Source organism: Cyclopterus lumpus, chromosome 5, assembly GCF_009769545.1.
Source record: "Cyclopterus lumpus isolate fCycLum1 chromosome 5, fCycLum1.pri, whole genome shotgun sequence".
In the NCBI taxonomy this organism is placed as follows: domain Eukaryota; kingdom Metazoa; phylum Chordata; class Actinopteri; order Perciformes; family Cyclopteridae; genus Cyclopterus; species Cyclopterus lumpus.
In genome coordinates, this window is record NC_046970.1 from 26,540,223 (window position 1) to 26,558,075 (window position 17,853).

General features: G+C 45.1%; 1 protein-coding gene across 1 annotated transcript in view; it reads left to right on the forward strand.

Moving 5' to 3' along the window:
* The window catches only part of dock3 (dedicator of cytokinesis 3), a 94,279-nt gene extending 78,686 nt beyond the window's left edge, over positions 1 to 15,593 (forward strand). The window contains 15 exon segments of the mRNA XM_034533292.1: positions 501 to 605; positions 909 to 1,050; positions 1,436 to 1,545; positions 1,547 to 1,603; positions 2,758 to 2,844; positions 2,926 to 3,105; positions 3,419 to 3,502; positions 8,124 to 8,240; positions 8,488 to 8,591; positions 9,463 to 9,598; positions 9,710 to 9,812; positions 9,902 to 10,026; positions 11,236 to 11,323; positions 13,008 to 13,093; positions 14,979 to 15,593. Of these exon segments, the coding sequence (XP_034389183.1) occupies positions 501 to 605; positions 909 to 1,050; positions 1,436 to 1,545; positions 1,547 to 1,603; positions 2,758 to 2,844; positions 2,926 to 3,105; positions 3,419 to 3,502; positions 8,124 to 8,240; positions 8,488 to 8,591; positions 9,463 to 9,598; positions 9,710 to 9,812; positions 9,902 to 10,026; positions 11,236 to 11,323; positions 13,008 to 13,093; positions 14,979 to 15,593 (2,139 nt within the window).
* Positions 15,594 to 17,853: the final 2,260 nt, after the last annotated feature.

Genomic DNA, 17,853 nt, shown 5'->3' on the forward strand with positions numbered 1-17,853 from the left:
CCTTCCTTCCTTCCTTCCTTCCTTCCTTCCTTCCTTCCTTCCTTCCTTCCTTCCTTCCTTCCTTCCTTCTACTCTCCTCCTCTTCCTTCTTCTTATTCCTTCCTTCCTTCCTCTTCCTTTCTCCTCCTCCTTCTTCCTCTTCCTTCCTTCTTTTCTCCTCCTCCTTCTTCCTCGTCCTTCCTGTCTACTTCTACTTCCTCTTCCTTCCTTCCATCCTTCCTCTTACTTCCTTCCTTCCTCTTCCTCCTTCTTCCTCGTCCTTCCTGTCTACTTCTACTTCCTCTTCCTTCCTTCCTTCCTTCCATCCTTCCTCTTCCTTCCTTCCTTCCTTCCTTCCTTCCATCCTTCCTCTTCCTTCCTTCCTTCCTTCCATCCTTCCTCTTCCTTCCTTCCTTCCTTCCTTCCTTCCTTCCTTCCTCTTCCTCCTTCTTCCTCGTCCTTCCTGTCTACTTCTTCGTCCTCCTCCGTGTGTGTGTGTGTGTGTGTGTGTGTGTGTGTAGAAAATGGAGGCGGCGTACTACGACAACATCATGGAGCAGCAGCGTCTGGAACCGGAGTTCTTCAGGGTCGGATTCTACGGCAGGAAATTCCCGTTCTTCCTCAGAGTGAGACAAACGTCTTTTGGATGAAAGCGTCACGTGACTGTTGGTCACGACGTCATCGCTTCACTGACGAGCTCAGAATTTAATGTTTTTACACAATCTGGTGAAAGCAAACGGTTCATTTGACGTTAAAATCATAATTTTAAATTCCGTTTTGGTGGATTTTCTTTTAAGCGCTCATCCCACGTGATGCGTTCAAGGACCGTCGGAAAGACGGAACTCTGACGATAGTTACTTTACAGCTTCAGACTAGAGAGTGTTGATTGTTTACACATGCTGTTTTTTGTTGTGGTTCATTCCCTCCAGAACAAAGAGTTTGTCTGCCGTGGCCATGACTACGAAAGGCTTGAGGCCTTCCAGCAAAGGATGCTGGGAGAATTCCCACAAGCCATTGCGATGCAGCACCCCAATCAGCCCGACGAGGCCATCCTGCAGTGTGACGCCCAGTGTATCCTTCAGATCATCAGAAAGATCCCCACTGTTTTAAGGGTCATGAAGGGGTCATAAAGGGGTCATGAAGGGGTCATGAAGGGGTCATGAAGGGGCCTTGAAGGGGCCATTAAGGGGTCATAAAGACGTCATGACGGGGTCACGAAGGGGTCAGAAAGGGGTTACGAAGAGGCCATGAAGGGGCCATGAAGGTGTCATGAAAGGGTTCATAAAGGTGTCATGAAGGGGTCACGAAGGAGTCATCAAGGGTCCATGAAGAGGTTCCGAAGGGGCCATTAAGGGGTCACAAAGGGGCAATTAAGGTATCATGAAGAGGTCCCGAAGGAGTCCCGAACAGACTAGGCCCGATCCGTCCAGTTCTTTCTTTGACCCGCTGGGCTCAGACCTGCAGATCTACGCGGTGACTCCAGTGCCGGACAGCGTCGGCGTCCTGCAGATGGACCGAGTCCCGGATCGCATCAAGAGCTTCTACCGGGTCAACAACGTCCGGCGGTTTCCGATACGACCGGCCCTTCCACAAGGGGCCCAAAGACAGAGACAACGAGTTCAAGGTGGGTCGGGATCCGGCCGGTACCGAACATGTCTGTCTCTGTCTGTGTGTTTCACAGTCTTGATGTATACGTCGTGTGTTTCAGAGTCTTGATGTATACGTCGTATGTTTCAGAGTCTTGATGTATACGTTGTGTGTTTCACAGTCTTGATGTATACGTTGTGTGTTTCAGAGTCTTGATGTATACGTGGTGTGTTTCAGAGTCTTGATGTATACGTTGTGTGTTTCAGAGTCTTGATGTATACGTTGTGTGTTTAGAGTCTTGATGTATACGTCGTGTGTTTCAGAGTCTTGATGTATACGTTGTGTGTTTCAGAGTCTTGATGTATACGTTGTGTGTTTCACAGTCTTGATGTATACGTTGTGTGTTTCACAGTCTTGATGTATACGTTGTGTGTTTCACAGTCTTGATGTATACGTCGTGTGTTTCAGAGTCTTGATGTATACGTCGTATGTTTCAGAGTCTTGATGTATACGTCGTGTGTTTCAGAGTCTTGATGTATACGTCGTATGTTTCACAGTCTTGATGTATACGTCGTGTGTTTCACAGTCTTGATGTATACGTTGTGTGTTTCAGAGTCTTGATGTATACGTCGTGTGTTTCAGAGTCTTGATGTATACGTCGTGTGTTTCACAGTCTTGATGTATACGTTGTGTGTTTCACAGTCTTGATGTATACGTTGTGTGTTTCAGAGTCTTGATGTATACGTTGTGTGTTTCAGAGTCTTGATGTATACGTCGTGTGTTTCAGAGTCTTGATGTATACGTTGTGTGTTTCAGAGTCTTGATGTATACGTTGTGTGTTTAGAGTCTTGATGTATACGTCGTGTGTTTCAGAGTCTTGATGTATACGTTGTGTGTTTCAGAGTCTTGATGTATACGTTGTGTGTTTCACAGTCTTGATGTATACGTCGTGTGTTTCAGAGTCTTGATGTATACGTTGTGTGTTTCACAGTCTTGATGTATACGTTGTGTGTTTCAGAGTCTTGATGTATACGTTGTGTGTTTCAGAGTCTTGATGTATACGTTGTGTGTTTCAGAGTCTTGATGTATACGTTGTGTGTTTCAGAGTCTTGATGTATACGTTGTGTGTTTAGAGTCTTGATGTATACGTTGTGTGTTTCAGAGTCTTGATGTATACGTCGTGTGTTTCAGAGTCTTTGGATCGAGAGGACGACGCTCATCCTCTCTCACCCTCTGCCGGGCATCTCCCGCTGGTTCGAGGTGGAGAAGAGGGAGCTGGTGAGTGACTGAATGAACGTCTCAGACGAGCTATAGAACTCCACCAGGCGTTCTCCATCTTCTCTCTCCTCCGTCCGCCAGGTGGAGGTGAGTCCGCTGGAGAACGCCGTCTCTGTGGTGGAGAACAAGAACCAGGAGCTGCGGACCCTGATCAGCCAGTACCAACACAAGCAGCTGCACGGCAACATCAACCTGCTCAGCATGACGCTGAACGGGGTCATCGACGCCGCCGTCAACGGGGGCATCGCCAGATACCAAGAGGTCAGACAGGGGGCGTGTCCCTTGTTGTTATTGTTATTATCATTATTATTATTTTTATTTTGATCATTATTACTATTATTACTATTATTATTGTATCGTTATTACTATTATTATTGTTATTAGTATTATCATTATTGTTATTAGTATTATCATTATGATTATTAGTATTATTTACGACAACACTAAAGTACAACACAATACTACACAATACTACACAATACTACACAATACTACACAATACTACACTGCACATCTTTGCTAACACAATCCTCGTATTATTGATCTGATTAAATTGTGTCTTGTTTCCATTCAGGCGTTCTTCGATAAAGATTACATCACCAGCCACCCGGAGGACACGGAGAAGATCACACAGCTCAAAGACCTGATGCAGGAGCAGGTGAGACCTCATGGAAACCACCTGCTGGTGGTAGACCTGATGCAGGAGCAGGTGAGACCTCATGGAAACAACCTGCTGGTGGTAGACCTGATGCAGGAGCAGGTGAGACCTCATGGTAACAACCTGCTGCTGGTAGACCTGATGCAGGAGCAGGTGAGACCTCATGGAAACCACCTGCTGGTGGTAGACCTGATGCAGGAGCAGGTGAGACCTCATGGAAACAACCTGCTGGTGGTAGACCTGATGCAGGAGCAGGTGAGACCTCATGGAAACAACCTGCTGCTGGTAGACCTGATGCAGGAGCAGGTGAGACCTCATGGAAACCACCTGCTGGTGGTAGACCTGATGCAGGAGCAGGTGAGACCTCATGGAAAACAACCTGCTGGTGGTAGACCTGATGCAGGAGCAGGTGAGACCTCATGGAAACCACCTGCTGGTGGTAGACCTGATGCAGGAGCAGGTGAGACCTCATGGAAACAACCTGCTGGTGGTAGACCTGATGCAGGAGCAGGTGAGACCTCATGGAAACCACCTGCTGGTGGTAGACCTGATGCAGGAGCAGGTGAGACCTCATGGAAACCACCTGCTGGTGGTAGACCTGATGCAGGAGCAGGTGAGACCTCATGGAAACAACCTGCTGCTGGTAGACCTGATGCAGGAGCAGGTGAGACCTCATGGAAACAACCTGCTGGTGGTAGACCTGATGCAGGAGCAGGTGAGACCTCATGGAAACAACCTGCTGCTGGTAGACCTGATGCAGGAAGCAGGTGAGACCTCATGGAAACAACCTGCTGCTGGTAGACCTGATGCAGGAGCAGGTGAGACCTCATGGAAACAACCTGCTGCTGGTAGACCTGATGCAGGAGCAGGTGAGACCTCATGGAAACCACCTGCTGGTGGTAGACCTGATGCAGGAGCAGGTGAGACCTCATGGAAACAACCTGCTGGTGGTAGACCTGATGCAGGAGCAGGTGAGACCTCATGGAAACCACCTGCTGGTGGTAGACCTGATGCAGGAGCAGGTGAGACCTCATGGAAACAACCTGCTGGTGGTAGACCTGATGCAGGAGCAGGTGAGACCTCATGGAAACCACCTGCTGGTGGTAGACCTGATGCAGGAGCAGGTGAGACCTCATGGAAACAACCTGCTGGTGGTAGACCTGATGCAGGAGCAGGTGAGACCTCATGGAAACAACCTGCTGGTGGTAGACCTGATGCAGGAGAAGGTGAGACCTCATGGAAACCACCTGCTGGTGGTAGACCTGATGCAGGAGCAGGTGAGACCTCATGGAAACCACCTGCTGGTGGTAGACCTGATGCAGGAGCAGGTGAGACCTCATGGAAACAACCTGCTGGTGGTAGACCTGATGCAGGAGCAGGTGAGACCTCATGGAAACCACCTGCTGGTGGTAGACCTGATGCAGGAGCAGGTGAGACCTCATGGAAACAACCTGCTGCTGGTAGACCTGATGCAGGAGCAGGTGAGACCTCATGGAAACCACCTGCTGGTGGTAGACCTGATGCAGGAGCAGGTGAGACCTCATGGAAACGACCTGATGCTGGTGATGAAGGTGGTGAAGATGTGTAGGAGTCCTCAGACAGGAACCAGTAAGACCAGTTGATTTTCCCCGTTGTGGAAACGTTGCAGCTTCTCTTACAGTAAATGTTTAATTTAACTTTCATAACTTCGGCTTCAAACCCAGAAATGTACAAAAGTATAAATCGACTGACGGCGGAACTATAGTAATCTCTAAAGTAATCTCTATAGTAATCGCTATAGTAATCTCTATAGTAATCTCTGTAGTAATCTCTAAAGTAATCTCTATAGTAATCTCTAAAGTAATCTCTATAGTAATCGCTATAGTAATCTCTATAGTAATCTCTGTAGTAATCTCTATAGTAATCAATACAGTAACCTCTACAGTAATCTCTATAGTAATCTCTATAGTAATCTCTACAGTAATCTCTGTAGTAATCTCTACAGTAATCTCTATAGTAATCTATACAGTAACCTCTACAGTAATCTCTATAGTAATCTCTATAGTAATCTATACAGTAACCTCTACAGTAATCTCTATAGTAATCTCTATAGTAATCTATACAGTAATCTCTGTAGTAATCTCTACAGTAATCTCTATAGTAATCTATACAGTAACCTCTACAGTAATCTCTACAGTAATCTATGTAGTAATCTCTACAGTAATCTCCATAGTAATCTCTATAGTAATCTCTATGGTAACCTCTACAGTAATCTGTAGTAATCTCTACAGTAATCTCTACGGTAACCTCTACAGTAATCTGTAGTAATCTCTACAGTAATCTCTATAGTAATCTCTACAGTAATCTCTGTAGTAATCTCTACGGTAACCTCTACAGTAATCTCTACAGTAATCTCTACAGTAATCTCTATAGTGATCTCTATAGTAATCTCTATAGTAATCTCTACGGTAATCTCTACAGTAATATCTATAGTAATCTCTACAGTAATCTCTAAAGTAATCTCTAAAGTAATATCTATAGTGATCTCTATAGTAATCTCTACGGTAATCTCTACAGTAATCTGTAGTAATCTCTACAGTAATCTCTATAGTAATCTCTACAGTAATCTCTACAGTAATCTCTGTAGTAATCTCTACGGTAACCTCTACAGTAATCTCTACAGTAATCTCTACAGTAATCTCTGTAGTAATCTCTACAGTAATCTCTGTAGTAATCTCTATAGTAATCTCTACAGTAATCTCTACAGTAATCTCTGTAGTAATCTCTACGGTAACCTCTACAGTAATCTCTACAGTAATCTCTGTAGTAATCTCTACGGTAACCTCTACAGTAATCTCTACAGTAATCTCTACAGTAATCTCTGTAGTAATCTCTACGGTAACCTCTACAGTAATCTCTACAGTAATCTCTACAGTAATCTCTATAGTAATCTCTACAGTAATCTCTAAAGTAATCTCTAAAGTAATATCTATAGTGATCTCTATAGTAATCTCTACGGTAATCTCTATAGTAATCTCTACAGTAATCTCTAAATTAATCTCTACAGTAATCTCTACAGTAATCTCTAAATTAATCTCTACAGTAATCTCTACAGTAATCTCTAAATTAATCTCTACAGTAATCTCTACAGTAATCTAACGCCCCTTCCCATCCTACCTGTCCTTCCCATCCTTCCTATCCTACCTGTTCTTCCCATCCTACCTATCCTACCTGTCCTTCCCATCCTTCCTATCCTTCCTATCCTTACTATCCTACCTATCCTTTCCATCCTTCCTATCCTACCTGTACTTCCCATCCTACCTGTCCTTCCTATCGTACCTGTCCTTCCCATCCTTCCTATCCTACCTATCCTACATGTCCTTCCCATCCTTCCTATACTACCTGTCCTTCCCATCCTTCCTATCCTACCTGTCCTTCCCATCCTTCATATCCTTCCCATCCTTCCTATCCTACCTGTACTTCCCATCCTACCTGTCCTTCCCATCCTACCTATCCTTCCCATCCTTCCTATCCTACCTATCCTTCCTGTCCTACCCATCCTACCTGTCCTTCCCATCCTTCCTATCCTACCTGTACTTCCCATCCTACCTGTCCTTCCCATCCTACCTGTCCTTCCCATCCTACCTATACTTCCCATCCTTCCTATCCTACCTATCCTTCCTGTCCTACCCATCCTACCTGTCCTTCCCATCCTTCCTATCCTACCTGTACTTCCCATCCTACCTGTCCTTCCCATCCTTCATATCCTTCCCATCCTACCTATCCTTCCCATCCTTCCTATCCTACCTATCCTTCCTGTCCTACCCATCCTACCTGTCCTTCCCATCCTTCCTATCCTACCTGTACTTCCCATCCTACCTGTCCTTCCCATCCTACCTGTCCTTCCCATCCTACCTATACTTCCCATCCTTCCTATCCTACCTATCCTTCCTGTCCTACCCATCCTACCTGTCCTTCCCATCCTTCCTATCTTACCTGTACTTCCCATCCTACCTGTCCTTCCCATCCTACCTGTCATACCTATCCTACCTGTCCTTCCCATCCTTCCCATCCTTCCTATCCTACATGTCCTTCCCATCCTTCCTATCCTACCTGTTCTTCCCATCCTACCTATCCTACCTGTACTTCCCATCCTACCTGTCCTTCCCATCCTTCCTATCCTACCTGTACTTCCCATCCTACCTGTCCTTCCCATCCTACCTGTCCTTCCCATCCTACCTATACTTCCCATCCTTCCTATCCTACCTATCCTTCCTGTCCTACCCATCCTACGTGTCCTTCCCATCCTTCCTATCTTACCTGTACTTCCCATCCTACCTGTCCTTCCCATCGTACATGTCCTTCCCATCCTTCTTATCCTTCCCATCCTACCTGTCCTTCCCATCCTTCCTATCCTACCTATCCTTCCTGTCCTTCCCATCCTACTTGTCCTTCCCATCCTACCTGTCCTTCCCATCTTTCCTATCCTTCCTATCTATCCTTCCTGTCCTTCCCATCCTTCCTATCCTTCCCATCCTACTTGTCCTTCCCATCCTACCTGTCCTTCCTATCTATCCTTCCTGTCCTACCCATCCTACTTGTCCTTCCCATCCTTCTTGTCCTTCCTGTCCTCCTCCCCCAGGTCCACGTCCTCGGAGTCGGCCTGGCCGTGCACGAGAAGCTGGTGCACCCAGAAATGCGTCCCCTGCACAAGAAGCTGATCGATCAGTTCCAGATGATGCGGAGCAGCCTCTGCCACGTGAGTGCATTATTTATATATATATATATATATATATATATATATATATATATTTATATATATATATATATATATTTATATATATATATATATATATATATTTATATATATATATATATATATAAATATATATATATATATATATATATATATATATATATATATATATATATATATATATATATATATATATATTATTGAAGAGACGGTGTCTCTCTCTCCCTCTCTCTAACCCTTTCTCTCTCAGGGTCTTCCTGGTTTAGAGAAGTCTGGTCCAGGACCCAACAGAGGGATCCTGACCTCTCACGGCCCCATGAGCCCCGAGAGCTTCAAGCTGCTGCACCGCCACAGGTTAGACACACACACACACTCACACTCACACACACACTCACTCACACACTGTCACAGACCGAACATTGTAAAGCTCTTTGTAAAGGTTCATGAATTAATACAAGGTTAATTAAGTTGTTATTATTGTTATTGTTGTTATTATTATTATCCTCATCACTTTCTATCAACACACATCTTCTTCTCACCGTCCTCTTCAATGACCTCTGGTTTCCTCTGTTGTGTCTCTTTGATCTAACTTCCTCTCTGAATCTGTTTCTTCTACAACCCTGAAACCCCCCCCCCTCCCACCCCCCACACACACACACACACACACACACACTCACTTCACCTTCAACCTCCTTCATCGCTCTTGTATCCAAACGCAAAACAACCAAAACATGCATGTTTTGGTTGTTTTCTATTTTCGGTTGTACTCTGCATGGCTCTCCTCTCCTCTCCTCTCTTCTCTCCTACCTCCTCTCCTCTGTTCTCTCCTCCCTCCTCTCCTCTCTTCTCTCCTCCCTCCTCCCTCCTCTCTCCTCCCTCCTCTCCTCTCTTCTCTCCTACCTCCTCTCCTCTGTTCTCTCCTCCCTCCTCTCCTCTCTTCTCTCTTCCCTCCTCCCTCCTCCCTCCTCTCTCCTCCCTCCTCTCCTCTCTTCTCTCCTCCCTCCTCCCTCCTCTCCTCTCTTCTCTCCTCCCTCCTCTCCTCTCTTCTCTCCTCCCTCCTCTCCTCTCTTCTCTCCTACCTCCTCTCCTCTGTTCTCTCCTCTCTCCTCCCTCCTCTCCTCTCTTCTCTCCTCCCTCCTCTCCTCTCTTCTCTCCTACCTCCTCTCCTCTCTTCTCTCCTACCTCCTCTCCTCTCTCCTCCCTCCTCCCTCCTCCCCCCCTCCAGCCCCATAGCTGTGTTGACTCCAGTGCGCTCCTCCTCCTCTCTCTCCTCTCATACCTCCAGTGAGGTGGGCGGCGGCCTGTTGCTCTTGGCGGACGGCGTGGTGGTCGAGCATCCCGAGGACTTCTACCGCATGCAGGTCAGGCTCACCCGCCTTATTCTACTTTAATATTCTTTATTGGACATTTAGATACACCTTTAAATATCCGACTTGTATTCATTCACATTTATTGTGTGGCTTTAACATAAGCAGTGGCGTTTCCTCACGCAGGCGAGCCCCTCCTCCTCCAGCCTTAGCTCCACCCACTCGGCGCCCTCTCAGATGATGAACTCCGCCCCCTCCACCATCAGAGGTGAGTCGCTCGGCCCGCGGAGCATCGCGTGACGAGTTCAAGTGTTTTCAGTCCGTTTGACCCGTTGAGTCGTCTCTCCGTCTCTGCAGTCGGTTCCCCGTCGCTGCCGCTGCCGGACAAATACAGACACAACCGAGAGCTGCTGATGCTGCTGCCGCCGCACCGTGAGCGGCCGAGCAGCGCCATGTACACCAACATCAGCGACAACGGGCAGGTACCTGGACTCTGCATTCTCTCTCCTGACCACCAGGGGGGCGACTCCTCTGGTTGTATAGAAGTCTATGCTTCATGTGTTAAAGCTGCATTCTCTCTCCTGACCACCAGGGGGCGACTCCTCTGGTTGTATAGAAGTCTATGATTCATATGTTAAAGCTGCATTCTCTCTCCTGACCACCAGGGGGCGACTCCTCTGGTTGTATAGAAGTCTATGCTTCATGTGTTGAAGCTGCATTATCTCTACTGACCACCAGGGGGCGACTCCTCTGGTTGTATAGAAGTCTATGCTTCATGTGTTAAAGCTGCATTCTCTCTCCTGACCACCAGGGGGCGACTCCTCTGGTTGTATAGAAGTCTATGCTTCATGTGTTAAAGCTGCATTCTCTCTACTGACCACCAGGGGGCGACTCCTCTGGTTGTATAGAAGTCTATGCTTCATGTGTTGAAGCTGCATTCTCTCTACTGACCACCAGGGGGCGACTCCTCTGGTTGTATAGAAGTCTATGCTTCATGTGTTAAAGCTGCATTCTCTCTCCTGACCACCAGGGGGCGACTCCTCTGGTTGTATAGAAGTCTATGCTTCATGTGTTAAAGCTGCATTCTCTCTACTGACCACCAGGGGGCGACTCCTTTGGTTGTATAGAAGTCTATGCTTCATGTGTTGAAGCTGCATTCTCTCTACTGACCACCAGGGGGGCGACTCCTCTGGTTGTATAGAAGTCTATGCTTCATGTGTTAAAGCTGCATTCTCTCTCCTGACCACCAGGGGGCGAATCCTCTGGTTGTATAGAAGTCTATGCTTCATGTGTTGAAGCTGCATTCTCTCTACTGACCACCAGGGGGCGACTCCTCTGGTTGTATAGAAGTCTATGCTTCATGTGTTAAAGCTGCATTCTCTCTCCTGACCACCAGGGGGCGACTCCTCTGGTTGTATAGAAGTCTATATAAATGACTCTATTTCTCTTGATGTATTCCCTCAGTAAACATTGTAAACATTAGTTTTTGGTCTCAATCTCTAGTTTCAAGTCTTCTTTAATACAGAATGATGTTTTAGTAAATTATGGTCACTTAGAGTCAAACAGACCATAAAGGGACTAAGGCCTTAAGGGTTCAGGTCTAAGGCCTTAAGGTTTCAGGTCTAAGGCCTTACGGGTTCAGGGACTAAGGCCTTAAGGGTTCAGGTCTAAGGCCTTGTCTTTGTCTTCAGCCCACCCACTTCCAGCGGGCGCTGCTCCACCAGGTGATTGGTCCGTGTAAACCCTGCAGTGACCCCAACCTGTCTGTGGCGGAGAAAGGTGAGCGGTCACACACTCATTCTGACTTACAGTACGTAGTGAGAACCATGAAAGGTGAGCGGTCACACACTCATTCTGACTTACAGTACGTAGTGAGAACCATGAAAGGTGAGCGGTCACACACTCATTCTGACTTACAGTACGTAGTGAGAACCATGAAAGGTGAGCGGTCACACACTCATTCTGACTTACAGTACGTAGTGAGAACCATGAAAGGTGAGCGGTCACACACTCATTCTGACTTACAGTACGTAGTGAGAACCATGAAAGGTGAGCGGTCACACACTCATTCTGACTTACAGTACGTAGTGAGAACCATGAAAGGTGAGCGGTCACACACTCATTCTGACTTACAGTACGTAGTGAGAACCATGAAAGGTGAGCGGTCACACACTCATTCTGACTTACAGTACGTAGTGAGAACCATAAAAGGTGAGAGGTCACACACTCATTCTGACTTACAGTACGTAGTGAGAACCATGAAAGGTGAGCGGTCACACACTCATTCTGACTTACAGTACGTAGTGAGAACCATAAAAGGTGAGAGGTCACACACTCATTCTGACTTACAGTACGTAGTGAGAACCATGAAAGGTGAGCGGTCACACACTCATTCTGACTTACAGTATGTAGTGAGAACCATAAAAGGTGAGCGGTCACACACTCCATTCTGACTTACAGTACGTAGTGAGAACCATGAAAGGTGAGCGGTCACACACTCATTCTGACTTACAGTACGTAGTGAGAACCATGAAAGGTGAGCGGTCACACACTCATTCTGACTTACAGTATGTAGTGAGAACCATAAAAGGTGAGCGGTCACACACTCATTCTGACTTACAGTACGTAGTGAGAACCATGAAAGGTGAGCGGTCACACACTCATTCTGACTTACAGTATGTAGTGAGAACCATGACGAGAGATGTCGATTTATCCTCTTCCTTCCTCCTCTTCCTCTCATCTTCCTCTCCTTCTCCTCTACCTCTTATTCCTCTTCCTCTTATCTTCTAACCTTTCCTCCTCTCCTCTTACTCCTCTTCCTCTTATCTTCTAACCTTTCCTCCTCTCCTCTTACTCCTCTTATCTTCTAACCTTTCCTCTCCTCTCCTCCACTCCTCCTCTCCTCCTCTCCCAGTCCTCACTACTCCCAGTAGTTGGAGTTTGGACAGCGGTACCAGAGAAGCCCTCCCCTTCCTGTCTGCTCATGTGGGCGGAGTCATGGCGCCTCCTGTTCCCCCACGCAACCTTCCTCATGGTACGTGTGTGTGTGTGTACGTTTGTGTTGTTGTTGTTGTTGTTCAGGTTAACTTTCCATCTTTCTAAGAGTTGATATAATTATTTACAGAATAAATTAGCTGTTATTTTAAAAAGCAGAGACTCAACAGCATAAAGCACATAAATCTTTATTATTATTATTATTATTATTATTATTATTATTATTATTATTATTATTATTATTAACTGAATCTGAAAGACTTTTAGAAACACCCTCCCCTCCTCCCCTTCCTCCCCCCTCCTCTTCCTCCCCCCTCCTCTTCCTCCTCCCCTCCTCTTCCTCCTCCCCCCCTCCTCCCCCCCTCCTCTTCCTCCTCCTCTTCCTCCTCCTCCCCCCTCCCCCCCCCTCCCCTCCCCGCCTCCTCCCCCTCTCTGGTCTCAGGTGTGTGTGCTGTGTCTCCCCCTGTAGGACAACACCTGTCGATGCACTTTGATGCTTTCCACCACCAGCTCAGCGACCTCCCTCCAGCTCTCCCTGCGCGCTCCTTAAGAAAGGTACCCTCCTTCTCCTCCTCCTCCACCTCTTCCTCCTCTTCCTCATCTTCCTCCTCCTCCTCTTCCTCCACCTCTTCCTCCTCTTCCTCCTCCTGCTCTTGCTCCTCTTCCTCCACCTCTTCCTCCTCCTCCTCTTCCACCTCTTCCTCCTCTTCTTCCTCCTCCTCTTCCTCCTCCTGCTCCTTCCCCTCCACTCCTCCTCTTCCTCTTCCTCCTCCTTTTCCACCTCTTCCTCCTCCTCCTCCTCCACCTATTCCTCTTCTTCCTCCTCCTTCTCCTTCCTCTTCCTCCTCTTCCTCCTCCTCCTCATCTTCCTCCTCCTCCTCCTTCCTCTTCCTCCTCCTCTTCCACCTCCTCCTCATCTTCCACCTCCTCTTCCTCCTCCACCTCCACCTCTTCCTCTTCCTCCTCCTCCTCTTCCTCCTGCTGCTGGTGTGGATAGCCTGTCTGTCTGCACTCCTAAAGAAAGAAACCTCCACATTATTATTCTTATATTTAAACAACTTTCAGGATGAAAAATTAACAAATGTGACAACTTTGTGAAAGTTTAGAAGATAAATTAATTTAAACAACGTTTTATTTTCCAAAATGCTCGTTTAGTATTTAAGATGAAAGATAAACGAACCAGGGAGCAGATCTCCCTCTGTCTCCTTGTCTCCTTGTCTCCTTGTCTCCTCCCTCACTTCCTCAGTTTGATTCCTTTAAAAACTATGAAGCTACATGTTGTTTGTTTGAGTCAGAACAACAACAACAACGATGACGATAATAATAATAATAATAGCAAGACTGACATCAGCTGGGTTTTTAATAAATAATAAGTAAATAAAATATATTATTTTAGTGTAATAATGAGCTGAGCTTTAGGAAGTTAAACATAATAATTAATCTAAAATCAATTTTATATTCATAAACATCTGCATTTATTCTAGTTTATCACCAACAGTACATTTTACTATATTACACATGAACGCATCATGAGAACGTTATCATTTACCTTCAGCCAGTACTCATGTTCACTGAGCAGAGCCTGAACGCATCATGAGAACGTTATCATTTACCTTCAGCCAGTACTCATTTTCGCTGAGCAGAGCCTGAACGCATCATGAGAACGTTATCATTTACCTTCAGCCAGTACTCATGTTCACTGAGCAGAGCCTGAACGCATCATGAGAACGTTATCATTTACCTTCAGTCAGTACTCATGTTCACTGAGCAGAGCCTGAACGCATCATGAGAACGTTATCATTTACCTTCAGTCAGTACTCATGTTCACTGAGCAGAGCCTGAATGCATCATTATGTAACTGAAGTGAACCTCCGCTGGTTCTCCGTTAGCGGTGCTGCTAACGTTACTAACTAACGTTACTAGCTAATGTCATTAGCTAACGTTACTAACTAACGTTACTAGCTAATGTCATTAGCTAACGTCACTAGCTTACGTTACTAGCTAATGTCATTAGCTAACGTCACTAGCTTACGTTACTAACTAACGTCATTAGCTAACGTCACTAGCTTACGTTACTAACTAAAGTCACTAACTAAATGTTACTAACTAACGTTACTAGCTAATGTCATTAGCTAACGTCACTAACTTACATTACTAGCTAACGTCACTAGCTAACGTTACTAGCTAACGTTACTAACTAATGTCACTAGCTGACGTTACTAGCTAACGTTACTAACTAATGTCACTAGCTGACGTTACTAGCTGACGTTACTAGCTCTTCTTCTGTTGGTCTAAACACTGATTGGTTGTTAACAAAGTCACATGATCAGAGATCAATACTTTATTAATATTCATGCCTTCTTGTCCTCAGTCTCTAAATGTCGTTCCTTCATGACCGTCAGGCCTAGAGGATGCTGGACTAAACCCTCTCTCTCTCCAGTCTCCCCTGCACCCTATACCTGCCTCGCCCACCAGTCCTCAGTCCGTCCTGGATGGCAGTAGCTCCACCCTGTCGGGCAGCGCCAGCTCCGGAGTCTCCTCCCTCGGCGAGAGCACCTTCGGCAGCGCCACCTCCTCCGCCGACCCCCCTGCCAGCCGCACGGACACCCTGGAGTCCGTACCTGGCGGCCAGGCCTGGACCGTGGACCAGGAGGACCCGGACTCGCCCTACCAGCCCGTTAGGTACAGCGTCTCTGAGCCTGAAGTCCTAGACGGAGTCAAACCCCCGCCCTGCCGCAGCCACTCCGCCCCGGGGGGCGTTGCCTCGGCCCAGGCCGGGGGCCAAATCCAGCCCCAGGCTCCGAGTTTGACCTCCCTCGGAGCGCCGCACCACCTGCAGGATGGGTCGCAGCACCTCTACCACCACCACCACCACTTCCACCCGCACTACCTCCCTCACCACCCGCCCCTCTACCACCTCCACGAGCCCCCTCCGGCCCTGCCCCCCAAGCCCTACCTCAGAGAGGGGTGCATCCCCGAGGAGGACCCCCTGAACACCAGTCTGCCGCCCCCCCCGGGCCGCGGCCCATGCCGCGCAAGGTCTCTCAGCCCATAATCGCAGCGACCAAGGAGGAGCAGGCGAAGGTGGCGTGGGAGCACGGCGTCAGCGAGGAGTGACCCCTCCCCCCTCCCCACAACAAACAAACAAACAAAGGATTTCTTTTTAAGAATCAAAGCATGTAGATACATGTAACATATATATAACATATATATATATAACATAAATAAATATATTTATAAATATATATATATTTATATATATATATATACATATATATATATAAATATATATATATTTATATATATATATATATATATAAATATATATATATATATATATATTTATTTATATTTATATATATATGTATTTATATATATCACATTCAACACCTGGAAACATTTTCTACGAGTGAATCGAAAGCGGATTTCTTTTAAGAATCAAAGCTGTAGATACATGTAACATATATATATATATATATATATATAAATATATAACATGTGTATATATATATATATATATATACATGTGTATATATATATATATATATATATACATGTGTATATATATATATACATGTGTATATATATATATATACATGTGTATATATATATATACATGTGTGTGTATATATATATATATATATATACATGTGTGTATATATATATATATATATATATATATATATACATATATACATGTGTGTGTATATATATATATATATGTGTATATATATATATATATATATATATATATATATATATATATATACACATATATACATATATATATATATATATATATATATATATATATATATATATATATATATATATATATTGAAACTTTTTATCTGGTTGAAGGTAGAAATATGCAAGAAGAGTTAAACGATTTTATTTAAGCTTGTGATGCTAAAACATAAACAAGGCATTTATTTTAGGTGAGGAGGCGTCAGGTGCAGCGACCTTCACAGAAACTATAATTAATATACACTTTTCTAAAGTTAACGACTGTACATTTTGTAAACGTTTTTACAAGGAGGCTCCAGCTCACGGGGACGATGAAGATGAAGATGAAGATGAAGTCCTCAAGGATTCAAATCTTCTCTTTTCTACACCAGACGATGCGTTCAATGACTCCTTCAGACTGCTGGTTGTGTGTTTATTTGATCTCTTCGTGGTTTGTTTTGTTCTCACTGACCAGAGAAGACGTCGTGACCTTTGACCTTTCGTGAGAGGGTCAACAGGCCTCTATAATTAGATGGATGTTGAGGCTGCTTATGTTCTGCATTGTATTTTTATTTTATAAATACAACAAGTGGTGATTAATCCGCCGCTGAAAATAGTCCCTAAACCCCACGGAGACTTCTCCTCAAAGAAATACAGATTGTGCTCCATGTTTTAGTTGAAATAATAATACTTTCATCATTTACTAATGTAATGTTGTGTGAAACATGAAGGTTTATTCTATCGTACAGTTTATCACAAATGAAGGAGCAGCTGGTTGCAGCGAGGTGTACCTAATAAAACGGTGTTTCCCCTTCACACACCGACAATAAGAAACTATGCAACGCTGTGAAGGACACGGCCAAGTGTGAGTGGAGGAGTGAAGGGATCAAGGAACCAGGACAAGTACTGGTCTACGGGTCTTCTGGTCTCTACTGGTCTTAAACCTGGACCACATGGAGCTTGTGATGGTCTGTACTGGTCTTAAACCTGGACCACTCCTTTGTGAGTACTTGTATATAAAGTATGTGTTGTGGTAGCATGAGTACACTGTGACGTGTAGAATACTAGCTGTAAATACTTTTATTACTCACTAAACAAACTGCTGTTGTGGATTCATGATTATTGACAAACATTAAACAATATTGTTTTATTGACTCATGATTCAGCCTTCACATGTTTACTGTACACACAAGGAGTCATGGTATGTGATTTATTATATTATCAGACTGACCTTGAACCAGGACACAGGGACCGTCGTCCCACTGTTCACAACGTGGATCTGATCCCAGATCAAATATGAATAAATAAGCCATTTGTTTATTAACTCAGTGAAACAAACAGAATAAACAGACAAACTGGACCTCAGAGTCCGTCTTTGGTTCATAATCAATAACAGCTGATCGATCGTCTAACGGACCAGCTGAGAACCACTTAAAGTTAATATCATCTTTTCATCTTTTCAGAGCAATGTGGGGTTCTTAAGCCTAAATTAAAGTTATACCCACAGAACTTAGCTTACATATACATATAAAAGTACGCTTCACAACAATCAAACGCAAAGACAATGATGTACCAACGTGTTTGGAGTA